General features: G+C 36.4%; 1 protein-coding gene across 2 annotated transcripts in view; it reads right to left on the minus strand.

Moving 5' to 3' along the window:
• LOC130247811 (ubiquitin carboxyl-terminal hydrolase 24-like) overlaps nt 1-22,500 on the minus strand; it is a 166,614-nt gene that overhangs the window by 67,617 nt on the left and 76,497 nt on the right. For both annotated transcript variants that reach the window (XM_056481274.1, XM_056481273.1), the window contains 10 exons: nt 19,572-19,712; nt 19,438-19,491; nt 17,680-17,795; nt 15,369-15,435; nt 12,109-12,219; nt 9,024-9,122; nt 6,373-6,546; nt 6,207-6,292; nt 2,392-2,500; nt 473-631 (listed from right to left, as the gene is read on the minus strand). In XM_056481274.1, the coding sequence (XP_056337249.1) occupies nt 473-631; nt 2,392-2,500; nt 6,207-6,292; nt 6,373-6,546; nt 9,024-9,122; nt 12,109-12,219; nt 15,369-15,435; nt 17,680-17,795; nt 19,438-19,491; nt 19,572-19,712 (1,116 nt within the window). The remainder of the gene's footprint in view (nt 1-472; nt 632-2,391; nt 2,501-6,206; nt 6,293-6,372; nt 6,547-9,023; nt 9,123-12,108; nt 12,220-15,368; nt 15,436-17,679; nt 17,796-19,437; nt 19,492-19,571; nt 19,713-22,500) is intronic.

Consider the following 22,500-nt stretch of genomic DNA (forward strand, 5'->3'; position numbering starts at 1 on the left):
ATTTGATTAAAAATACAGTAAAAACTGTAATATTGGGTTAAATATTAGTACATTTTATCTATTTGTATTTTGATATATTTTAAAATGTATCCCACTGATGGCAAACCACAATTTTCAGCATCATTAACCCAGTCTTCAGGGTCAAAATCCTTTAAATATCATTCATTATATTAATTCTATATATTTTTATTATAATTATTATTATTAATGTTGAAAACATAATTGTCTGCTGTTTGTAGAAACTGGCATACCCTTTCCCCCTCAGGGTTGTTAGGTAAAGTTCAAATCATTTTTTTATATAGAAATAATAATGTAAAAATGTCTTAACTGTTATTTTTGATCAATTTAATGCAAACTTCCTAAATAAAAAAAATATATTTTTCTTTAAAAAAAAGTATCAATTTTTACCGGCTCATTTATCACATTATTTGGCATAGTCAGCACAAATGACATGACTTTTATAATTATGTACCTCCAGGTTATAGAGCACTCTGAAGGTGGACATGCCCGGGGCAGAGGAGCGAAACAGAGACTCCAGGATGGACGCTGCACTCTGCTGGTGCTGCTGTTTGCTGGACAGAGATGGTGACTTCGAGGCCTGAGAATCCGATCCCAGTGTAAACAGAGTTTTCTGATAAGACACACATGCGCACGCACGCGCACACACACACACACACACACACACACACACACACACACACACACACACACACACACACACACACACACACACACACAGTTATTTATGGTCTGCTAGAGCAGTGGTTCTCAAACTGGGGGTCGCAGAATAATTTCAAGAGGTTGCGAGAGTGGTTTAAAAATTGTGTAATTTTCAGTGATTATAATAAATATTTTTCAGTATTACAAGTGAAAGCTAATATTTTCAGACTTTTTAAAAGATATTACTGATTCATAAAGTATTTAGGAAACATTCAGGCAGAATGCATCTTTGTACTTGGAACGCAGCGCTCAGGAACAGTTTAAAACTGTTGTCATGTCAACTTGCCGCAGTAAACAAAGCCTTCAACGCTTGCCCCGCCTTTGCGCTCTTCTTATTGGCCCACTGCTCTAAGAACTGAACACGAATGATTGGTTAAAATCAGCTGTCAATCACTCAGTCAACGCCTCCTGTCTTCAGATGACAGGAGCTACAACTGCGAAAATGTAAAGCGCTGAAGACGAGAGAATGAAAACAACACTGACAGATTTAGTTTTAGAAACACCTAAAGCTACAAATAATAGCACATCTGATTACTGATCATGTGGTGAATGTTAATCCACCATCTACACTTATTGAAGAGTGGATAAGACTTCCATTGGCTTCAAGTCTGCTATGAAAATAACTAAAGCGTTCACTGTAAAGTCTGTGGGACGGAGTTTTCAGGTAACTGTTTGCCACATCTACACATTTTAAGCACGAGAGGTTCTGTTTAATCCTTCATTTAATTGCCAGATGCTGTCAGCCGTACAAGTGGCAGCTATATGAAAAGTTAACACCACATACACCATCTCAAAAGGGCTTGCACTGACTAAGATTAAACTAATATTGCAGCTCATCAAAAGAGCGATATTGCTATTAAAATGACGTATGCACATAATAAGGTATATGACAAAAGCATCTGTGCAATATCAGACACCAGGCGTGAGAACACAGCACAGTTATCATTAAGAGATTCATTAATGAATTCATGTCAAGCAGTGCGTGCAGGGCTGGTGAGTGGTCAGTGTATCTTTTGGTCACTCAATTATGCTATAAACATGTATTTTCTTGTGATAACGGGATTTCATTGAGACATTTTCCTCACGCATGCATATATATTTTTTTGCTTGTTAGTTTTGATTATTGTTGATTTCAAATGCAATAAATCTGTTAATAAAACTTGTGGTAACATAGCTATAATTGGTGGGTGCCACTAAATTTTGGCTGGTGCACCTACATTTTTAAAATTAGAAGCACCAGTGTTACCAAGCAAAAATTTTAGTTTCGAGCCCTGTAATGTATAGTAAATATAATTAAAAAATTGTGAACAGCTTAAAAAAAGCTATTTTTATTGTTTGTATATGCTTTGGTAGTGGGGGGTCGCGAGTTCTTGACGATCTTACAATGGGGGTCGTTGGTTTAAAAGTTTGAGAACCACTGTGCTAGAGGGCACTAAATCCTGCTAAAAACAAAAAAAAACTTTGACATGACAGCATACTCTCAAAACTGATGTAAAAATGCTGAGTCATCCAGTTATTGATCATGCATGACTCTAATTTAACCAAACTACCAATCAGAGCTACTCATTATTTAACTATTACAATTCACAACATCTAAGTAATTTTGCTATCTAAGCTTGAGCTGACACTTTTCAGCCCATTTATCCTAGTTAAGGAGAGGTGTTGATGTACCTGGTGACTCCAGACGCTGGACTCTTTTGGCACAAAGTTATCGAGGGCGTCCTGCACCTCTGGGTCAGTCGGGATGAGCAGCAACAACTTCCTCACACGAAGAGTTATTCTGGACAAGAACAAGATGGACACGCTGTTAATAAAAGCAGGGGTAGACGATAAAGCATCTAGCATTTTTGAAATATTTTAATACGTATGTCAAGTGTTTGTACTTCAGACTATTTTTTATTACATTCCAAATCATAAAATTGTAGCTTTTATTACATTTTTTAAAACATGATGTTTCTTGTTATTATGAACTACGAAAATGATTACCCACACAGAGATGCAAATCCAGCTTCCAGGTCGTGAAAGAGTGGATTCTTTCCATTTAATAATTTACTTCACAAGTCACACTAAACCCCTCATTTGTATACCGTACTCTGATCATGAGTTCACTGATTCAACTCACAACTCACTGATTCAAATGATCCAGTCATAATGAGTCTCCAGTTAACAAATTGCTTATGTAAATGATCTGAAAAGAAAGAGTCTTCAGTAAAAGATTCACTGATTAAACTGGTTCAGTCTCCAGTTAATGATTCACTAATTCGTATTTTGCATTTAGAACAATTCTGAAGCTAACAACTCATTGGCTGTTTCTCAATATTAGTTCTTCAGCGATCTTGCATTCTCGTGTTCTCTTGTAACATCATCATCAGCTGCCAAAGTTCAGTTCCAATACTCAAGACCGCAAGAACGGAGGACGCGTGAAATTTCCCGGATGTGTTCTTGATATCGAGGACACATTGATGCAGACTTGAGCAACGAACTCGCTCGAGAAGTGTCAGAAGTGATTGCGACTGGAGGTGGCAAGCGCAGCATTTTATATAGGTTTAATATTAAAGTTCAGAGATATCACTTATTTATCTTATTAATTTCCCTAAATAAGACAGATAAAGTAAACATTACCATGAAAATCTTTATTACGGAATAAACACATTAAGGGGGTTTATTTGCTGAAATATGAAATAAAATCTGTTTTATTTATATTGTGCAACGTATATATTTGTAAAGTCTTTATGGATAGTATATATTGGGAAAAACAAGAAATCCCTGTATGAATGCTGTAGTTTAAATAATTTTCTGCTGAAGGTCACGTGACCATCAGGAAGAACGCAGCATCTCATTTCTCACAGGACACATTCAGTGTTCTCGCGGTCTCCCGAGTTCGTTCTTCTGAGGTGAAGAACGTTCTTCAGAGGTGGCAAGACCGGTCTTCACAAGAACACAAGTCCGTTCTCTGCATTCTTGGAATTGAGAAACAGCCAATGACTCAAATGATCCATTTAGAACAGATCTTCAATAAACAACTCACCCATTTAAATTATCTAGTCATAATGAGTCTCTAGTTAACAACTGACTGATTCAAATAATCAGGTCAGAACAAGTCTCCAGTTATCAACTCAATGATTTAAACAATCCAGTCAGACTGAATCTCCAATTAACAACTCAAAGTTTCAAATGATCCAGTCAGAGTAACACTGCTTTCCATTCAGAAGGGCTCATCCCTATGTCCCAATTCCTTCAAATGGTTTACTCTCTTTCGGAAATCACTTCTGAGTCATAATAATAAGACGATCAAGGAGGTGTGCCTTTGTTGCACTTTTTGTGCGGTAGTTTGACACACACAAAACAAGCTTGAAACAATAAGTACATTGCACAGGGTGCAATTTATTTATTTATGCAAGTGTGTAATGTTTATTTAAAGGGCACCTAGGTTAGCCCTTTTTTCAGATTTAAAATAAGTGTTTTGCGTCTCTAGAATGTGTCTGTAAAGTTTCAGCTCAAAACACCCATCAGATTTTTTTATTATACCTTTTATTAAATTTCTATTTATACATTTTTTCAGTGGGTGGCGGTTTTGGTGTACTGCTCCTTTAAGGCTAGTCCTCCCCGCACACCATTTTTATGTGCCTTTCTGCGTGCCTTAATCTCCTCCCTCGGCTGCGTCAGAGAACAGACAGACTTAAAGGAAGCAGATCTCACGTAGCGTTTGTGAGCAATACTACAGTAAGAACTTTACCAATGAGTATTAATTGTGCTGTTGCATCGCAGAGTCACACAAAGTTCACGTGCGCACACGCACACACAGATACACGCACACACACACACCGCAGCAGACACACACAGACAGACAGACAGACAGAGCGCCTGTTGAGCTTTGCACTCTTTTTGCAAGCAAATGTGACAGGATACAGGTTAATCCTCACTGTTGTATGGATATGTTATGTTAATGTAAAAAATAAACCCGATTTAACGTCCACAAACCGGGATTGAAGCGTCTCCCTTTATAATTGTTCTGACACGCGGCTGTGCTGATGAAGTAAAGCTAAGCTAAATCAATCGTTGTAATTAATTACACACATGCACTGTTTTAAAACATTTTAAACATGTGAAACTTACTCTTGATCACATTTGATGATGATTGATGATCCTAGCGAACTGAACACACCTTTTATTCCCGGTTGCTTTGCGCACGTCTGGTCTTGATATGATTATACACGTGACTACCGGGACATGTTAATACGTGCAGCTGTCAATCAATTCGGTGGGCGGGGGGACCGCACTCCTACGTAAAGTTGCATGTCGATCTGAAAACCGCTCCAATTGGTCCACCGTTTTTATGTTGCTAAATAGAAAAAAAAGGACTGGGTGTGTTTGTATCACCCCAATATGACGGTCTATACACCATACATGCACATATGTCTGTCCAAACAGCTTGAAAAGTAGATTTTTCACCATAGGTGCCCTTTAAAATATTTATGTACAACTCTTAATTTTTAACTGTATTTGATTTTTCTTAGCTTTATTTATAAATGTTAAGAGTAGTTGCCTATATAATAACACCACACATACATTTATAGGTAAAGTCAAACCCATAGCCTCTCGTTGTCATTCTTGTGTGACATAAAACAACTTCCCTGCGCAAACGATCATGGGTGCCTGAAGTGTCCATGAGTTGTACCCTTCAATGTACCCTTCAAAATCCTTAATTCGGAAGTATTGAGTACTTCGGTTTGAACCAAAACTTGTAGATGAGATCATGTTTGTTTTCACCCCAAAGTGCCCTTCAGAGGGCAATATACCCCATTTGGAATGCACCGCCAGTCTTCAATAACCAACTCACTGATTCAAATGATCCAGTCAGAGTGAGCATTCAGTGAACAACTCACTGAATCAAATGATCCAGTCAGAGTGATCATTCAATGAAGTAAGCCTCCAATAAACAACTCACTGAACCAAATGATCCATTTTAAGTGAGCATCCAATTAACAACTCACTGATTTAAATGATGCATTTTGAGTGAGCCTCTAATAAACAACTCACAGATTCAAATGATCGATTCAGATTGAGTATACAAAAAACAACTCACTGAATTAAACGATCCATTCAGAGTGAGCCTCAAACTAACAACTCACTGATTCAAATGATCCAATCATAGTGAGAATTCAATGAACAACACACTGATTCAAGTGATCCATTTTGAGTGAGCCACCAATAAACAACTTACTGATTTGAATGATCCATTTTGAGTGAGTCTCCAATAACAACTCACTGTTTCAATTGATTCATTCAGAGTGAATCTCCAATAAACAACTTACTGATTTTAATGATCCATTCAGAGTGAGCATTTAGTGAACAACTCGCTGATTCAAATGATCCATTCAGAGTGAGTCTACATTAAACAACTCACTGATTTAAACAATCCATTTATAGCAAGTATCCAGTTAAATAATAATAGCTCAACTTTTAGTGTGTTGACGGTTGTTTACCTGGGTTCCTCCAAGTTGGCAAGCTGATACAGCATCTCGAAGACGTTACACACCAGCGCCATGACCACACCAGGAAGAGATTTCTCCTGTTAATCACAAAACAATCAGAGGTCCTCTACTGTTCAAGAGAGTTTGATTCAGTAAGCAGTCAGCCGAGTGAATTTACCTGTTCGAGAGCGTATGCAGAGTTGAAGACACCGCTGCTGCTGGAGCTGGCGGAGGCTGAGCTGTCCGCTGAGCTGCCCGACGGCGTACCTGTTCCTGAGCTCTTCACCGTCAGACTCTGCTCATCAGAGAAACCCAGCTGATTCAGCAGCTTCTGGTCACGGTTCATCGTCAGCTGTAATAGACATTCAACAAGACCACACTTAGCATAAGTACATTATACATGAAAATGAGGTGATCTAAATTATTTTTAAAATAAGAACAGACTTCATCTTTATTTCTATAGCTTTTATAATTTAGATTGTGTCAAAGCAGCTTAACATGAAAGTTCTATTAAAATGAAACTGCTTCAGTGCAGTTTTCACAGTTCAGTTTAGTTCAGTGTAGTTTAATTTTCACAGCTAAAAGTCCAAACACTGAAGAGCAAATCCATCGTGGAGCACCACAAGTCCCACATCGAGCAAGCCAGTAGCGAGGAACAAACTTCACCGATTGACGAAAGGGAAGCAAAAAACCCTTGAGAAAAACCAGGCTCAGTTGGATACGGCAATTTCTCCTCTGGCAAAACTTCTTTTGCAGAGCTGCAGTCTATGCACCAGAGGCTGGAACTTTATGCAACCCTTTGGAACTGTATTGTGTGCAGCTTCCATTGTCAACCGGTTTGAGCACTTTTAGCTGAAATTCAAATAAAAAACCTATAAAAACACTAAAATGCTAAGTACAACTATAAGCAAAAATTGTTTAATAATTATATTAGTTACTGTGATAGTTATTATGAAAATTATTGTGTAAAGCACTATAAAAGTAAACTTGAATTGAATTGAATTTAAATAATAATTATTTATAATTAAATATGAATTATTATTAATTAAATATTATTAAAAATACTTAGCCAAAATAAATCAGATATTAATACAAATTATCTCAAATAAATTCAATATAAACATTGCATAGAAAACAAACTAAATCACGTGTAAATTAGGGTTGGGCGATGTTGACCATTTTGGCATCATACAATGTCTAATGTGAAACATTGCGATGGACAATGTCATCGTCATCATAGGCGGCGGTAAATACATTTTTTATGAATATTTAATTAATTCATAACTAATTAATTATTTGTAGCCTACTGTTTCAACTAGCTGACCCACATGGTCTTTATTTTACCTATAACCAAATCATAAATAAATAAATAAAGATAAGTTACACACAAATTACCACCTATCAATCACTTTTTCCACAGGACTCTGGCATGAATAGGCAGAGTGATCTGTGTCGTTATAATGGCGTCGACAAACTTGGTTGGTAAAAAAGGTGCACAACCAACTGGAACCAACCATCCCTATCTGAGGTCTTCGCTAAAATTACTAAGTACAAGTGTGAAAACAAAAGATAGAAGCAGTGTATTGATGCTGTGACACATTACCTGATAGATTCAAAAGACTGAAGAGTTGTTAGATAGAGACAAGATTAATTATATATCACCTTTAACAACTATAGTGAGACGCGATCCAGCGGTACATCCTTGATAAACTGTCCGACGTGCACTGCTCTCTTGGGTTTTGTGCTCAAAGCACACGCTGACTGCTGGAGCTCAGACGTGCGCGTATGCTGCAGCGCATGCTTGTGTGTGTGTGTGTGGTCACGTGATGTGCGTTTTCAGCGGTATAGTGTAGAAGGAGGGCTTTTCAGAAATGCTAGGTGAAACGCCAGTGTGGACGTGGATTGTATTCATTCTAAAAAGCCATTTTAAAACAAAGACGTATTTGTGAAAACGTGGCCATGTGTATTTTTCGCTAGCGGGCTGCTGCTGCGACGGGGACGGGTCAGGGCAGAGGATCGCGATGCCGGCTCAGCATCGTAATGTCTATTGGCCATCGGCAATGGACGATGGAATACCACTTTTCAAAAATCTAATAAAAATAGATAAACAAAAAGTGACAAAAGTACAAAAAACAGAGCTAAATAAACAATAAAAATTTAAATAAAACAAAAAGTAAATATACAGATATTGACAAACGGAATGGGCAGCACGGTGGTGCAGTGGGTAGCACAATCACCTGGTTCGAGCCTCGGCTGGGACAGTTGGTATTTCTGTGTGGAGTTTGCATGTTCTCCCTGTGTTCGCGTGGGTTTCCTCCGGGTGCTCCGGTTTCCCCCACAAGTCCAAAAACATGGGGTATAGGTGAATCAGGTAAGCTAAATTGTCAGTAGTGTATGTGTGTGAATGAGTGTGTATGGATGTTTCCCGGTGATGGGTTGCAGCTGTAAGGGCATCCGCTGCGTAAAACATATGCTGGATAGGCGGTCCATTCCTCTGTGGCAACCCCAGATTAATAAAGGGACCAAGCCGAACAGAAAAAGAATGAATGAATGACATATGAAATATACAAGTCTACTCTATATTTCCAAGTTACCCTAGAAGTGGTTAAAAGTGAACATAATACAGGTGTGAACAAATCAAAAATATTTTGTCATCAAAAAACAGCAACAACAAAAACTACACACAGATCTTAATAGCAGGTGTAAACAGGGCCAATAAAAACAGCAGCCACAATCTCTCAAAGTGCTGGGCTGTGCAGTAGGACGGGATTGGCACATGATCACTTCTCACACATGACTGTGTCGGATCACAGTTAGTGTTTGACTCACCATGCTGTCATTGGCGAATATCTGCACATTGTCCACAGGACAGCTGAGCTGATCTGCAATCTTCCACCTGATGCTGCCAATAGTCTCATTACTGTGGGCCTGAGACACACACAGACACACTAATTTAGATACATCATTCAAATGAGGCAAAGCAAATAGCAGTTAGTTTATGATAAACCATTTTAACATGTACAAACCATACTGATATGTATTTTCAAGCTACTAGTACCTATTTTTAGATACTAGCATCTTTTACACTATTTATGTGTTTATTCATTCATTCAAGGTTTAATGCCATATCTTCAGCATTGGCTATATTAAGGGCAACACTTGTCATAAATATTCAATAATTTACAATCACAACTGTTTCATAATCATTCATTATACAAAAAAAAACTACAAATAATAACAACACTGATAAAAAAATTCATATAAGCTGTTTCAATTTAATCAATGATAAATATTCTAAAATTCCTCCTGAAGACACCTTAACATATTTCCTGAAAAAAAAAACATTTTCTAATATAATTTAAAAAATAAAATATACTCTTTTAAAATATGTTTTATCATCAAAACATTTTTACACACTTTTAGTAAATACATGTGTGTGTGTGTGTGAGTCTTGAGAGGTAAGTCTACATATACTCCCTGATTTCTTTACAGTACTAATGCCAGCTTTTATTCATTAGCTACTACTACTTCTTTTTCTTGAGATACTAGGGCTTGTTCATTTGTTACTAGTACCTTTTTAAAAGACATTAGTACTTAACCATTAGATATTAACCTCACCTGAGTTGGTACATAAAATCACCAGGTACTACAGTATGTACAGCACGCAGTGGAAAAAGTCCACAAAAGTGAACCGTACCGAATTACACCATACCATGCAGTGTTAATTTTGACAGCAAATTTGGATTTAGTTTCAGTCTTAAGGTTATTGCACACTGAATCAGAAATTTTCGTCCATAATTTCCGCACGTTAAAAAAAAAATGAACCTTATGTTTTGTTAATTGTAATGACTCACTGCCTCCGAAACAATTGTCTGTCATAAAACAATTTGAATCCGGTTTGAGGTTTTTCACATACGAAAAAGCGTTTTAAGAGATATTTTGACAGTTCAGAGCCAACGTACAAGCAAAAGGGAAAATACAGTAAGGCCCAATGCCAATTCTATTTTTGTACTCCTTCCCTTTGGCCTTTAAAGGGCACCTATGGTAAAAAAAAATCTACTTTTCAAGCTGTTTGGACAGACATATGTGCATGTATGGTGTATAGACTGTCATATTGGGGTGATATAAGCACACCCAGTGCATTTTTTTCAATTAAACAACATAAAAAACGGTGGACCAATTGGAGCTGTTTTCAAATCGACCGCTACCTGACGTAGGAGAGCGGTCCCCCCGCCCACCAATATTGATTGACAGGCGCGTCATCATATCCTCAGTTTGTTAATTCACGTCCGCCATTTTCAGCGTGAGTCGAAGCAATATCACTAAAGGAACACCCTAGCTCTATTTTTAGATGCAAGGCTCATTGGGCTCAACACAGGATCAATATTCTCCACATTATCGCTCTAATCGGAATTATTGGTTGTATCTTTAGGTTGGTTTGCAAACATCTGCCTGTCTGTTGCAAACGCAGAGCGGGTGAGCTCATGGCCCCGCCCCCTTGTTACGTTGGCGGGAAGCCGAAACTAATTTACATGTGAAGCAACACACCCATAAATCAGCGAACTGTGGACACGCCCCCAACATGACACTTTTTAACACATTATAATAAAAAAATCTGAATTGTGTTTTGAACTGAACCTAAACTGGCACACTTAGAAGAACCATAATAATAATATTAAATCATAAAAAAGAGGTAAACTATGTTCCCTTTAAAACCAAGTGTGGACCAAAGGGGAAAACCAAGGGGAAGGGCTTCAAAATTTACCCCTAAGAATTGGGACAGCACTACAGCACCTGCACACATATGTCATCGCAATCTCTTGCATCATATAAGAGCAGATCTCCTTACTTCTGGTTCAGCTATTTGGCTGGAATATTGGACATTTTCTTACCCCTAGGTTTTGAGTGTGGTCCTGAAAAATCTTCATTTGAAGGGGTATCTACCCCTTCCCCTTAGCCCTACGCCTTCAAGCTAAAGAGAATTGGGACACCTCTACCCCTTCACGGGAACGTGCAAAATGAGGGGTAGGGGTAAGGGGAAGGGCTAAGTGGGAGAATTGGGATTGGGCCTTAGTATAGCTATAGTACTGGGTCTCTATGCAGTGTTGGATGCACAAAATATGTAGCCTACTCCTCTTTCTTTTTCTATTTTGAAGAAGACAGAGAGGAGAAAAACATGCTTGAATTGACTCCGAAATGATTTGTGTATTTTTCAGAATGGATTCATTAATACGCATCGGACGTGATGAATTTTCAGAAATTAATACGAAAATTTCGTGATCATATTTTAGTCTACGGAATAATTTTAGTCGACTAAATTTCAATTGAATTCCATAAGATAATTTTGTCAACAAAATGAACACAGCTTCCATGCAGTGGTAAAGCATCTTTAAAAGCTAGAATCTGAAGACTTTAGTATTTAATAAATAAGTATCTAATGAAGTATCTAATTAATAGAATCTAGTATCTAATGACCATATACTAGCATTTAATAATTGAATACTACCAACTAATGAAGAGGAACTATTGATTAAAGATTAAGGACCAGCAGCTTGTGAATAAATATTAGTAATTAAATAGAAACGAACTATTAGCATGAAAGTACTACTAGCATAAAAGTACTATTAGCATGAACATAGATACTAGTATGATTACATCTTAAAATTGTCATTGTTAAAATGGTCAGTTGTGTCCACAGAATGACTGATCACCCAACAGTGTTTATGAACATCACAACCAGCCAAACATCCACATGTCATCTATCAGTGTTCTTCTGCTCTCCAAATAGGGCGACTGTTTATTCTTCATTTATTTAAGTCTGCTTACAGTCTGTCATTTGTGTGTGCATTTGTGTTGTGAGAGCCAGAACAAAAGCATTTTCAAAATGCGTGTCTGTATTTGTGTGTGACTTTACCTCCAGGGTGAATGTGTCTTTGGTAGATTCGTAAGTGATGTGAAGTGTAACAGGATGGCCGTGGAAAGATGCTCCATGAGGTAGAATAGTTCGAGGAACCGAATACAGGTCCTGAAACAGACAAAGCGGTTCATTAGGAGTCAAGTTTTCCACCGAACATATTTAAATGCTGGCTGTCATAAAAAGTCAAAGGATATGACCTCTGGGGAACATTTTTAGATTTTATTCACCAACATTTTTTCAAAGATACAGTACAAAAGTTTCAAATGTTTCAAATTTCTGTGTCATACTTGTTTTAATCTTTTCATTACATTTCTTCTTTTCTAATTTCATCTTTTACAAATTTACTCACCAAAGAAGCAGTAACATTTAAACAAATCATATTTTCTACAAAATTCATTAAACTCTGAAAATAAATGTTATGTCCTACTTCATATTAGGTGGTCTTAACTAATATGTACTTATATTTAAATTAATCACTTGTTACAATGTACATGATTTTACACTGTACTTATGTTTGATCTAATACCTGCATGCAATTACATTGTAATTAATTTCTGTAATCGCATAATTAATTATAATTACTGCAATTGTTATATTTAAACAGTATACCCATTAGTGTTGCACGATACCAACATTTTGACTTAGATACGATACCTAAATCAATTATCACAATACAGACACAATCAATACTACACCATTTTTTTTCTTTCAAAATACCATTCATTAACAAACGCTCAGTGTTTGCTGTCAGCTGAAACAGAGTAGAACTATTTTACAAAGGAAAACAAACATAGAAATAAAAACTAATTTTGTCAGCAATCCAGCCGAGCTGTTTTAACATAAATAAAATAGTTGCAGCTTTGTAAAAAAACAATAGACAAAAGTGCACATAACTTTTTTTGGTCTGGTTCTTAAAGAACCTGGAGATGTTGCTTGGTCCTCACTGTTCATGACACAGTGATTCTGTCGAATTCATAATTATATATTTATATATTGATATAGGGGTGACATGCTTTTCAGCTGTTTACGATGTCATCTACTAATAAAAAATGGTATTTGTTAAAAATATATACATTCATTTTGTTCTTCTGACAATATATTATTACAGCATCCCATAGCTTTAGATGATGTTTACAGACCTCTACTTACATTTTTATCATGTGGTGTGTCTGTCCAAGTTATGTGTGACCATACTGATATTATCTCAGCTTATCACATTTGTTGTTACATGATTTACACACAATCTCATAAAAAATAATTTGCACAAAAACAAAATGTTAAATCGTATTGTAAAGATTTATGGTGAAGTCATCATACGAGTATCCATTTTCATTTTATATCAAATAAAATTTGTGTCACAACATATGACAATTTTAGACTCAGATGCAAAAAGTTGGTTAAAAAAATCCCATTTTCAATACAAAATCTAAAAGTGAAATTTATGGGTGATTACTACACAGCTCAATCTATGTATGCTAATTTTTTTAAGCAAAAAATAATTCAGGCATATGTTATCCATTTTCGCAATATATTGGATATAGCACATTTGTGCATGTATGATGTTTTTATATCTTTGAAATCAAAACATTATCTTAATATTTTATATAATTATTGTGATTTGCTTTGCTGTACCTCAGATATCAAGGACAGCGTGATCAGCTGCTGTTTTTACTTATTGGCTCAATTCTTACGTGATTTATCAATTCATACGTGTTAGTCATTTCCGTGATTTGGTGCACATGTGTCATGTCAGAGTTCACTCAATTGCGCAGCAAAGTAGACTGTCTTTTTAGAGGCTTATTTTTGCTTTCGGCTCTGTAGCACGATCCTCCGTCGTGAAGCACGCCGTCAACACTCTTGACTTCCTTCAAGCTTCAAGCAGGGCACATTGGACATGTTTTGCAAACGGGCTGTCACAGTACACACAGGCTTTTTGTGATATTCGTGGCCCTGACTGTCAGCAAAATGCTTAAAATAATTCCACATTTCACTTTGTGAATCAGCTTTGTCCACAAGATGTGGGGTTCACTGCACTGTTTTGTCATTATGGAGAGGGTCTGTGAGAGGACAACCCTCAGTTCAACAGCTCAACACACACTCAGTTTGCCATAGAAGAAGCTGCGACCCCCCACACTGCCCCTATTGACGAGCACTCGCAGCTACAGCTGTCACTCAAAGTATCGGTACTAAAAAAAATGCGTAATCGTTTCGTATTGTTTTGAGAGCCAGGGTATCGCGATACTTTTTTAGTATTGGTATATCGTGCCACACTAATACCCATCCCTTTCACCTTAACCCCACAAACATGACCCTAACATTACCCATATCCTACCTTAATAGCACCAGAAGTGTTCTGCAATACATTATAAACACAGTAAGTATATTGTATTTATTTTTGATGCAAGTACATAGCAGTAAGCGCCCTTAATATGAAGTGAGACTGAAAGATTACAAATAATTTAACAATTATTTTAAATTGAAGGAAGTTCCATTAAATGGTAATGATATTTTACATTTATATGGATTTAACTGTCTTTTTATGATAAACAAATCCTTAAGGTGAGCATTTTCAAAAACTTTTTTTTCAAACCATCTTGCAAGCTTAATAACAAGCTGAGGCAAATGCGAAATTAGATGACATGCTGTCTAAGAGCTCCAGCAACTCCAAATCCATTTTCCATGAATAAGGATTATAGTGAATGAGGTAATGAATGCCAGCAATGAGCTACTGAGCTTCGTTTTACATGATTTACTCAAATTCACAGATTAGACAAAAGCGCCACAGTCTAAAAGCATTTTCGACACCAAATATCTGTCAATAACCACCCAATCGGTGAATACTAGGCTGAACTGCAGTCAAAATGTCTGAATGCATACAGGAATGAACATAGTATCAGATCACTTCCGCTCTGTCCTGGCAAGGTTATTCCTTAATGCGCTAAATGACGTGACTCAATGGCAGATTTCAGTGCTGAAGTGAACAGCTGGAGCAATGGCGAAATGATCAGACTTCATCAATCTACAGCTGCAAGTCTGACAACTGCATGATGCATTAGAAGAATTAATTAGCAAAGTCTGTCATCCAGTGACGCTACAGCAATCTTTTACAGTTTGCTGCTTTCTTTGCCGAGACAGACTGGCGATTTATGAATAATAAAGCAGGACTTGCAGGAGGTTCAGCGCTTGAGCACATTTGGGGTTGTATTTTTGAGTGTGTGTGGTTAGAGTGTGTATGGTTAGTGTGTATCAGTTCTCACCTCTATCGTGATAACGTAGCGCTCTGCTAATAACAGAAGTCTCTCTATGATCACCAGTTTACTGGACCTGAGAAAACAAACAGCTTTGAATTTCAAAGGGGTTATATTTTTATGTCAATCAAATTATATAAATTATATTAAAGTCAGTTAAGTCTTGCATGTTGTATAAGACCGATTAAAACACTGACTAAATAGTAGAGGACGGAACAAACCAAACCAAACCAAACCAAACCAAACCAAACCAAACCAAACCAAACCAAACCAAACCAAAACAAAACAAAACAAAACAAAACAAACAAAACAAACATTCATTTTCATATGTTTTTCTGGGGCTGGGTCGCAGGGGCAGAAGTCTTAGGAGAGAACCCCAGACCTCCCTCTCCCCAGACACTTCCTCCAGCTCCTGCGGGGGATCCCGAGGCATTCCCAGGCCAGCCGAGAAACATAGTCCCTCCAGTGTGTCCTGGGTCTTCCCTAAGGCCTCCTCCTGGTGGGACATGCCTGGAACACCTCCCTAGATAGGTGTCCAGGAGGCATTTGAAACAGATGCCCGAGCTACCTCAGCTGACTTCTCTCGATGTGGAGGAGCAGCGCCTCTACTCTAAGCTCCTCCCGGATAACAGAGCTCCTCACCCTATCCTGCCACACTGTGAAGGAAATTCAATTCGGCCGCTTGTATCTGAGATTTTGTCCTTTCGGTCATGACCATAGGTGAGAGTAGGAACGTAGATTGACCGGTAAATCGAGAGCTTTGCCTTTCGGCTCAGCTCCATGTTTATCACAAGACAGATACATCGACCACATTACTGCTGCCGCTGCACCGATCTGCCTGTCAATCTCATGTTTCAACCTTCTCTCACTCAAACAAAACAAAACAAAATAAAAAAAAATAAAAAAATAAAACAAAACAAAACAAAATAAAACAAAAAACACAAAACAAAACAAAACAAAACACATTTCCTTGATAACACATGTTAAATGCTCATGGATATTGGTGGTTATTACCAGGCCAACATGGTAAAGGAAATATTGTTTGTATATTCTTTTGTTCATTTGATGTCTTTTTAAATTTATTTTGTGTGAAACTGATTGGTTTGTTTGTCTGCCTTTTTAGTTTTCATGATGTTCAATTAATAAAAAAGTATAGACATCAGTATTTGGGAAGCGTAGACTGTTTCAATAACTGGCGGGTAGATACGGAGAAAAAAAAACACATTTTAAAAATGTAAACCCAAAAACAAGACAACAAAGCAAACCAAAGCAAAATAACTAATAAAATAAATACAAAATACTAAACTTTAATAAACAAAACAGAATGTTGTATATCTGTATGTCAAATTCAACAAAACAAATAAAAAAACTAAGTAAAAGAAAACAAAACAAATAAAAACAAAACAAAACATTCAAACTGTAGCTGACGCTAACAAAACAAAAACAAAATGTTGTATGTGTCAAATTCAACAAAACAAAACAAAAAACTAAGTAAAAGAAAACAAAACAAATAAAAACAAAACAATCAATCAACTGTACCTGATGCTAATCAGTCAGCTTGTATTTTATTCATGGTTGTTGTTTTCAAATTTCTTTATTTACATGTGTATTGGTGTATGTTTGCTTTATGAATTTCCTTGTTAACACATGTTAAAAGCTCCTGATTATTCTACCGCTGGTTATCAAACAAACACTGTAAAGGAAATATTGTTTGTGTATTCTTTCGTTTATTTGATGTCATTTTGATTTATGTTGTTTGAAACTTATTGGTTTGTTTGTTTGCTTTTTTAGTTTTCATGGTGTTCAATTAATAAAAATGTATGTATATCATATGTTTTAATAACTGGCTAGTTACACAAACAAACAAACACACACCAAAAAAAATAAAAAATAATAATAATCAGAAACACATTTAAAAAATGCAAACCTAAAACAACACAACAAAGCAAACCAAGACAAAATAACAAATAAAATATACTAAACTTTAATAAACAAAACAAAAAAGGTTGTGTCAAATTCAACCAAACAAAACAAAAAATAAAGCATAAAAAAACAAAACAAATAAAAACAAAAAACATAAATAGATAAATAAAACATACAAACAAACCAATAAGTTAGTAAAAAACTATCTAAAAGGGTTTTTATAATTTTTATAAGGCTTTATAAGATAAGAATAAATAATACTCCTTCAACTGACTCACTCAAACTGATTTAATTTTATAATTGCTACAATTGTACACAGATGAATCCTTATCACTTTGCTGCTATTCTGCTTTACATTTTCCCTAAAACAAAAGAAAATGAACCACATCATCCCCACCTGGATGGAGACTGCACTGACGTGGCGACCGTTGGCATAGCAGTGGCTGTCAGCATCTTGGTGGCCCGGGTTACAGCGTGTGTGAGGGTCGGCCCGCCCAGCGCAGAGCTAGCAGCCTGTGTGCAACACATAGACGAGTTTCACCATCACAAGAAAAGAATGAAGGTGGGAAAAAAAAAAAGAACTGCTGCAAGTGACCTATCGATAAGCTTCTCCCCTTGAATGCAGATGAGCCAATGGTAGTTCAGAGACAGTTGCACATTTTTATGTTTAAGCACCACAGAATAACATTAGAAGGTTTTAAAATTCGCAATGGTGATTATGATACAAAAATGCTTAATGTTGCCCCTGTGGTTCTTTTAACGCTGATTCCATGCATCCTGAGATGGGATGAAGAATGGAATTTATTTTATTCCAATTTGTAAAACAAGACAATTGAAAAATCCAGAAGACCAACAAGTTCTAAAGTAAAATGATGCTAGCTAAGTCACCTATGGATATTTACACACAAACATTATGTATTACCAAAGCCTCTACATAGTAGCGTTGTCATAATACTGGAATTTCTAACTTCGATACGATCCCTCAAAAATTCAATGCTGCCATTTTTCATTTTTGACAACACTACAACAAGGTTATTATAGTTAATATATGTTGTAAGCCTTTTAGAACTAAATCTATTTAATTCACGCTGCCAGGTGTTTGACCATGCAGCACCTTAGAGTCTGTAATGCGGATGACATTGGCCAGACCAAGCCGGTCCTCCTCCAGTCATCCTCATTGGTAACAACATTAAATACGACCCGAGCAGACACTTAAGAGAATTAATTTAACACATTTGTGTCCAATAATGGGTTTTATTTCTGTATTAGTGATCACGAACGAATCATTCTTTTTAACCGGATCTTCTAAGTGAAGTCAAACTGAATCATTTGAAACAATTCGTGTCTCCAGTATAGTTAAGCACTTATTGACAAACAACTTACTTTTTATTATGCCTGACACCCTTTCTGACTCGAAATAAACCAATTTATACAGAGTTATTCAGTTATTAGGACAGTACATTGAGATGAGATTTGAAAAGCAGTGAACTGATAATACTATGCATGCGTGATTCAGTGAACTGAACATAAACAGTACATGACAGCCTGCTGAGACCGAACTAAACTTGAACAACTGCAGCATGGGTAAACCGAGGACTTAAATGAAAGGATCTGGTGAAACGTAAGTTTATTTCATAACAGAAAATCGTAATAGAATTTAAATAGTGAATCATCAGTTGCGTTGCAAAACTCAATTAAAACTATCCTTATCACATCATCCTTAAAACTATTATAAGCTAGCACTACAACCTAGGGTAAGAGAGATAGCACTAACACTAGTTAGCTCATTTCTATCTGTGAAATGGTTAAAATGTTTCATCTGTGAACAAAGTGAAGGGAGAGTAAATGATGACAGAACTGTCATTTTTGGGTGAACAGTCCCTTTTATAAACAATATGAATTTTCAGCCTCATCAAAATCCCCAACAGGAAAAAAATACAGTATATAACTGATAAATACTTTATTTAATTTACACCCTGTACTGTCGCTTCTGTTCAATTTAACACAACTTTGCTAAATATAAGTAATGTAATACTTTTAACTGACCCCCATGATCTGTGATATCAGTGAATGTTGTTTTTAGAACTCAATGATCGACCCCAAAAATCCAGATCAAAGGGTAAATAATAGTGTGATTTCACCCAACAACACTCACCTCTAATCTCTTATAGCAGTCGGCAATGAATTTCTTATGTAGAGACACTGAATCCTTCAATAACACAGAAAGAAAGGGAGATGATTGAGAAACTGTCACAGTAATGAGGAAAAAATGAGCGTTTGACTTTCAACCTTCTTCATTTTGGGGTTGAGGTTTATGTAGCTGTAGGTAATGATGAGCTGTATGGCTTCATTAGCAATGTCTTCATCCGGAGACTCCATTGCGATCCTCCAGATAAAGTCCATCCCGGCCAAATCCAAACGCTCCACGCACTGAGAGAAAAACCAACCACAAATCAATTACCATCAATTTTACTTAGGGCTGTGCAATAAAGCAATTATTTGAATGTAATCTTCCCTCAGTAATTCAATGTACTGATATGCTTCAAAGTGGAACTAAATGGCGCTGCTTGTTTGCGGCATGCTGACTGTTTATCGGGGTGCGTGAATAATTTCCAACAGCAAATTTCTCTGTGATTTCTTGACGATTTCGGCGATGATGTTCTTAACGTCACTAATAAACAAAAGCAACACTGTGCCAGGATTCATGAACCACCCAGTTAGAAGGATATTCATGAATTTACTATAAATTTACTGCAGTATCAGCATCTGCACCATAGTTTTCTGGTTGGATTGTATTATTTTATTAATGCAGACATATACATGTTGTTTTAAAGGAGTAATAGATTATAAAGTTGAAGACAAAATTATTAGGTAAAAATATTTTAAATATTTCCAAAGTCCTGTTTAACAGAAATATTTTTTCTCAACACATTTTTAAACATAATAGCTTTAGTAACTAATATCTCATTTGATTTGTCATTGCCATGATGAGAAAACATATTTTACTAGCTCTATTTAAAGTTACTAGTATTCATCTTAAAGGGCAATTTAAAGGCTTAACTAGGATAATCGGGTGAATAAGGCAATAGGGCGGCACAATACATCGTTTTAGTATCGATATCGCAGTGTGTGCATCCACAAGTCACATCGCAAGATCTGCAGTGTTGAATAGGGATTAAAGTTGACCAGGAGCTACAGTTCAGAACATGAAATTTGTGGAGTCATTGAAGATTTTCACCATAAATAATGGAGCAAAATTGTATCATTTGCATGTGTTTTTAAGGCCTGTGACTGTATAAGCTTATTGAGAGAGTTTAAAGCATTCAGGCAGTAAGGAATGGTACCATTTGTACGTTTAATAAAAAATTTATAATTTTTTATACAATAAGACTATGCAGTGGAGCTGAAAATCTTTGCCCAAAGCCCAAGGAACACGACAGGTTCAGGTTTAATTTCTATGATTTTAGATGGGGTCAGGCCGGGCTCGGCCTTGCACTTAGGCTTGCACTCCAGCTTGCGGGTAATTGAACGGTCATGTGATGAATTTTGATCATCATGAGAAGGCAATTAAATCGCTTGTTACAACATTAAAACCCATCCCTGCAAATGTGAAACAAATGATGATTAGCTAATTTTGCTAATTTTTGCAGAGTGGGAAAATGTACAGCAAGCTGACAGGGAAAATGACGAGGTCACTCGATACTTGGCTGGAAGATGAACAAACAATCCTACCCAAAACTCGCAAAATTAGCCAGATCAGTAGTATGCATCCCAGCCAGCAGCAGTGAAAGAGTGTTCAGTGAGTGCAGGACGCTTTAAGTCATCTACAGTGGATTGAAAAAATGTTCCTCCACAAACAAACGTTTATAAAGCCTAATCTTGGTGAGTAAAGGATTTTCAAATTATAACTTTATATTAATTAAACCATAAATGCATAATGTACACAGAGTATATATGCTAATGTTGCCATTATTCTTATAATATTCAGCTTCACCGTTGCCTTAAGTCCGGACTGTGAAAAATGTGGCGGAAACAAATCCCACAGAGTCTTTATCTTAATTTCATTATTGCCAAATACCTGTCATAATTTAGAATTTATTTTAATTTGTGAAAAAAGACTTTTTATTGGTGTGGGCCAATTTAATGGCTAAGTGTATGTACCTAGGCCTATTTAGAGTGCTGAGATGTTACGATGTTACAAAGGACTTCTTTTATTTCTTTGTTCCAACAAGTGGCTTATACGTTTGTTGTGAATAAATTATGTTAAAACAGGTATAAACGACTAATTCTTAAAAAAAAAAGGCAAAGGAGTTTGAATAATGTCGGGCTGTAAACGGGTTTGGGCTTTTAAAAAGCTGTCAATGAAAATGTACTTGTCAGGCTCAGGCCGAGTTCTGTCGGGCTCGGCACCTGTCAGGCCAAACATTTATGGCCAGATTACAGCTGTACTATGCAGTGCTATTTTACATTTGGTTATTCAATTTCTCTACCCGAATTCTTACCCAATAGAGGAGCTGTTTAAGCCATCTGGTGAAATTGTATTCATATCGCAATATATAATCGCAGAAAAACAAAACATCGCAATGTCAGATTTTTACAATGTCATGCAGCCTTATTAGGCAAGTAATTAAATAACAGTGGTTTGTTTTGTAGACAATTGGGAAAAAAACAAAAAACTAAAAAATCCAATTACAATACTAATAATATTAACCTTTTACATTTTTATTATATTTTTTCTCGAGCCAAACAAACAAAAAAAGACTTTCTTGTACCCCATACAAGCAATATCTTATGAAACTCTTCCCAAACCCAAACTGCAGTCTGCACGAAAACCAAATTGAAGGTATTTTTGTGCATATGTTTTGGGGACTGTTTTGTCATATCCAACTTCTGGAAACATGTAGCTTGAGTGCTTAAAAAATATCACAAATATGCAGTTTGTTCTTGATTCTTGCCTTATGTTTTTAAATAATGATTGTCTTTATACTTTTCCATTAGTTAAGTAAAGACTGTTAGGGTGCTTTTTGGTCCGTATTCCGGTTCATTTGATGTCAAACAAAGTATGGTACGTTTAGCTAATATGAATGCTGTCTTCTGAACTCTGGTGCGCAGCTGTGAACTGTAACCGAGTCCACCTGAAAGAAGTTGTCTAGGGTACGGTTTGAGCAAAACTGGTACACTTCACTTCTGATATTAATGCAATCGTACCAAATAATGG

Source organism: Danio aesculapii, chromosome 20 (genome assembly GCF_903798145.1).
Source record: "Danio aesculapii chromosome 20, fDanAes4.1, whole genome shotgun sequence".
NCBI classification, from domain to species: Eukaryota; Metazoa; Chordata; class Actinopteri; order Cypriniformes; family Danionidae; genus Danio; species Danio aesculapii.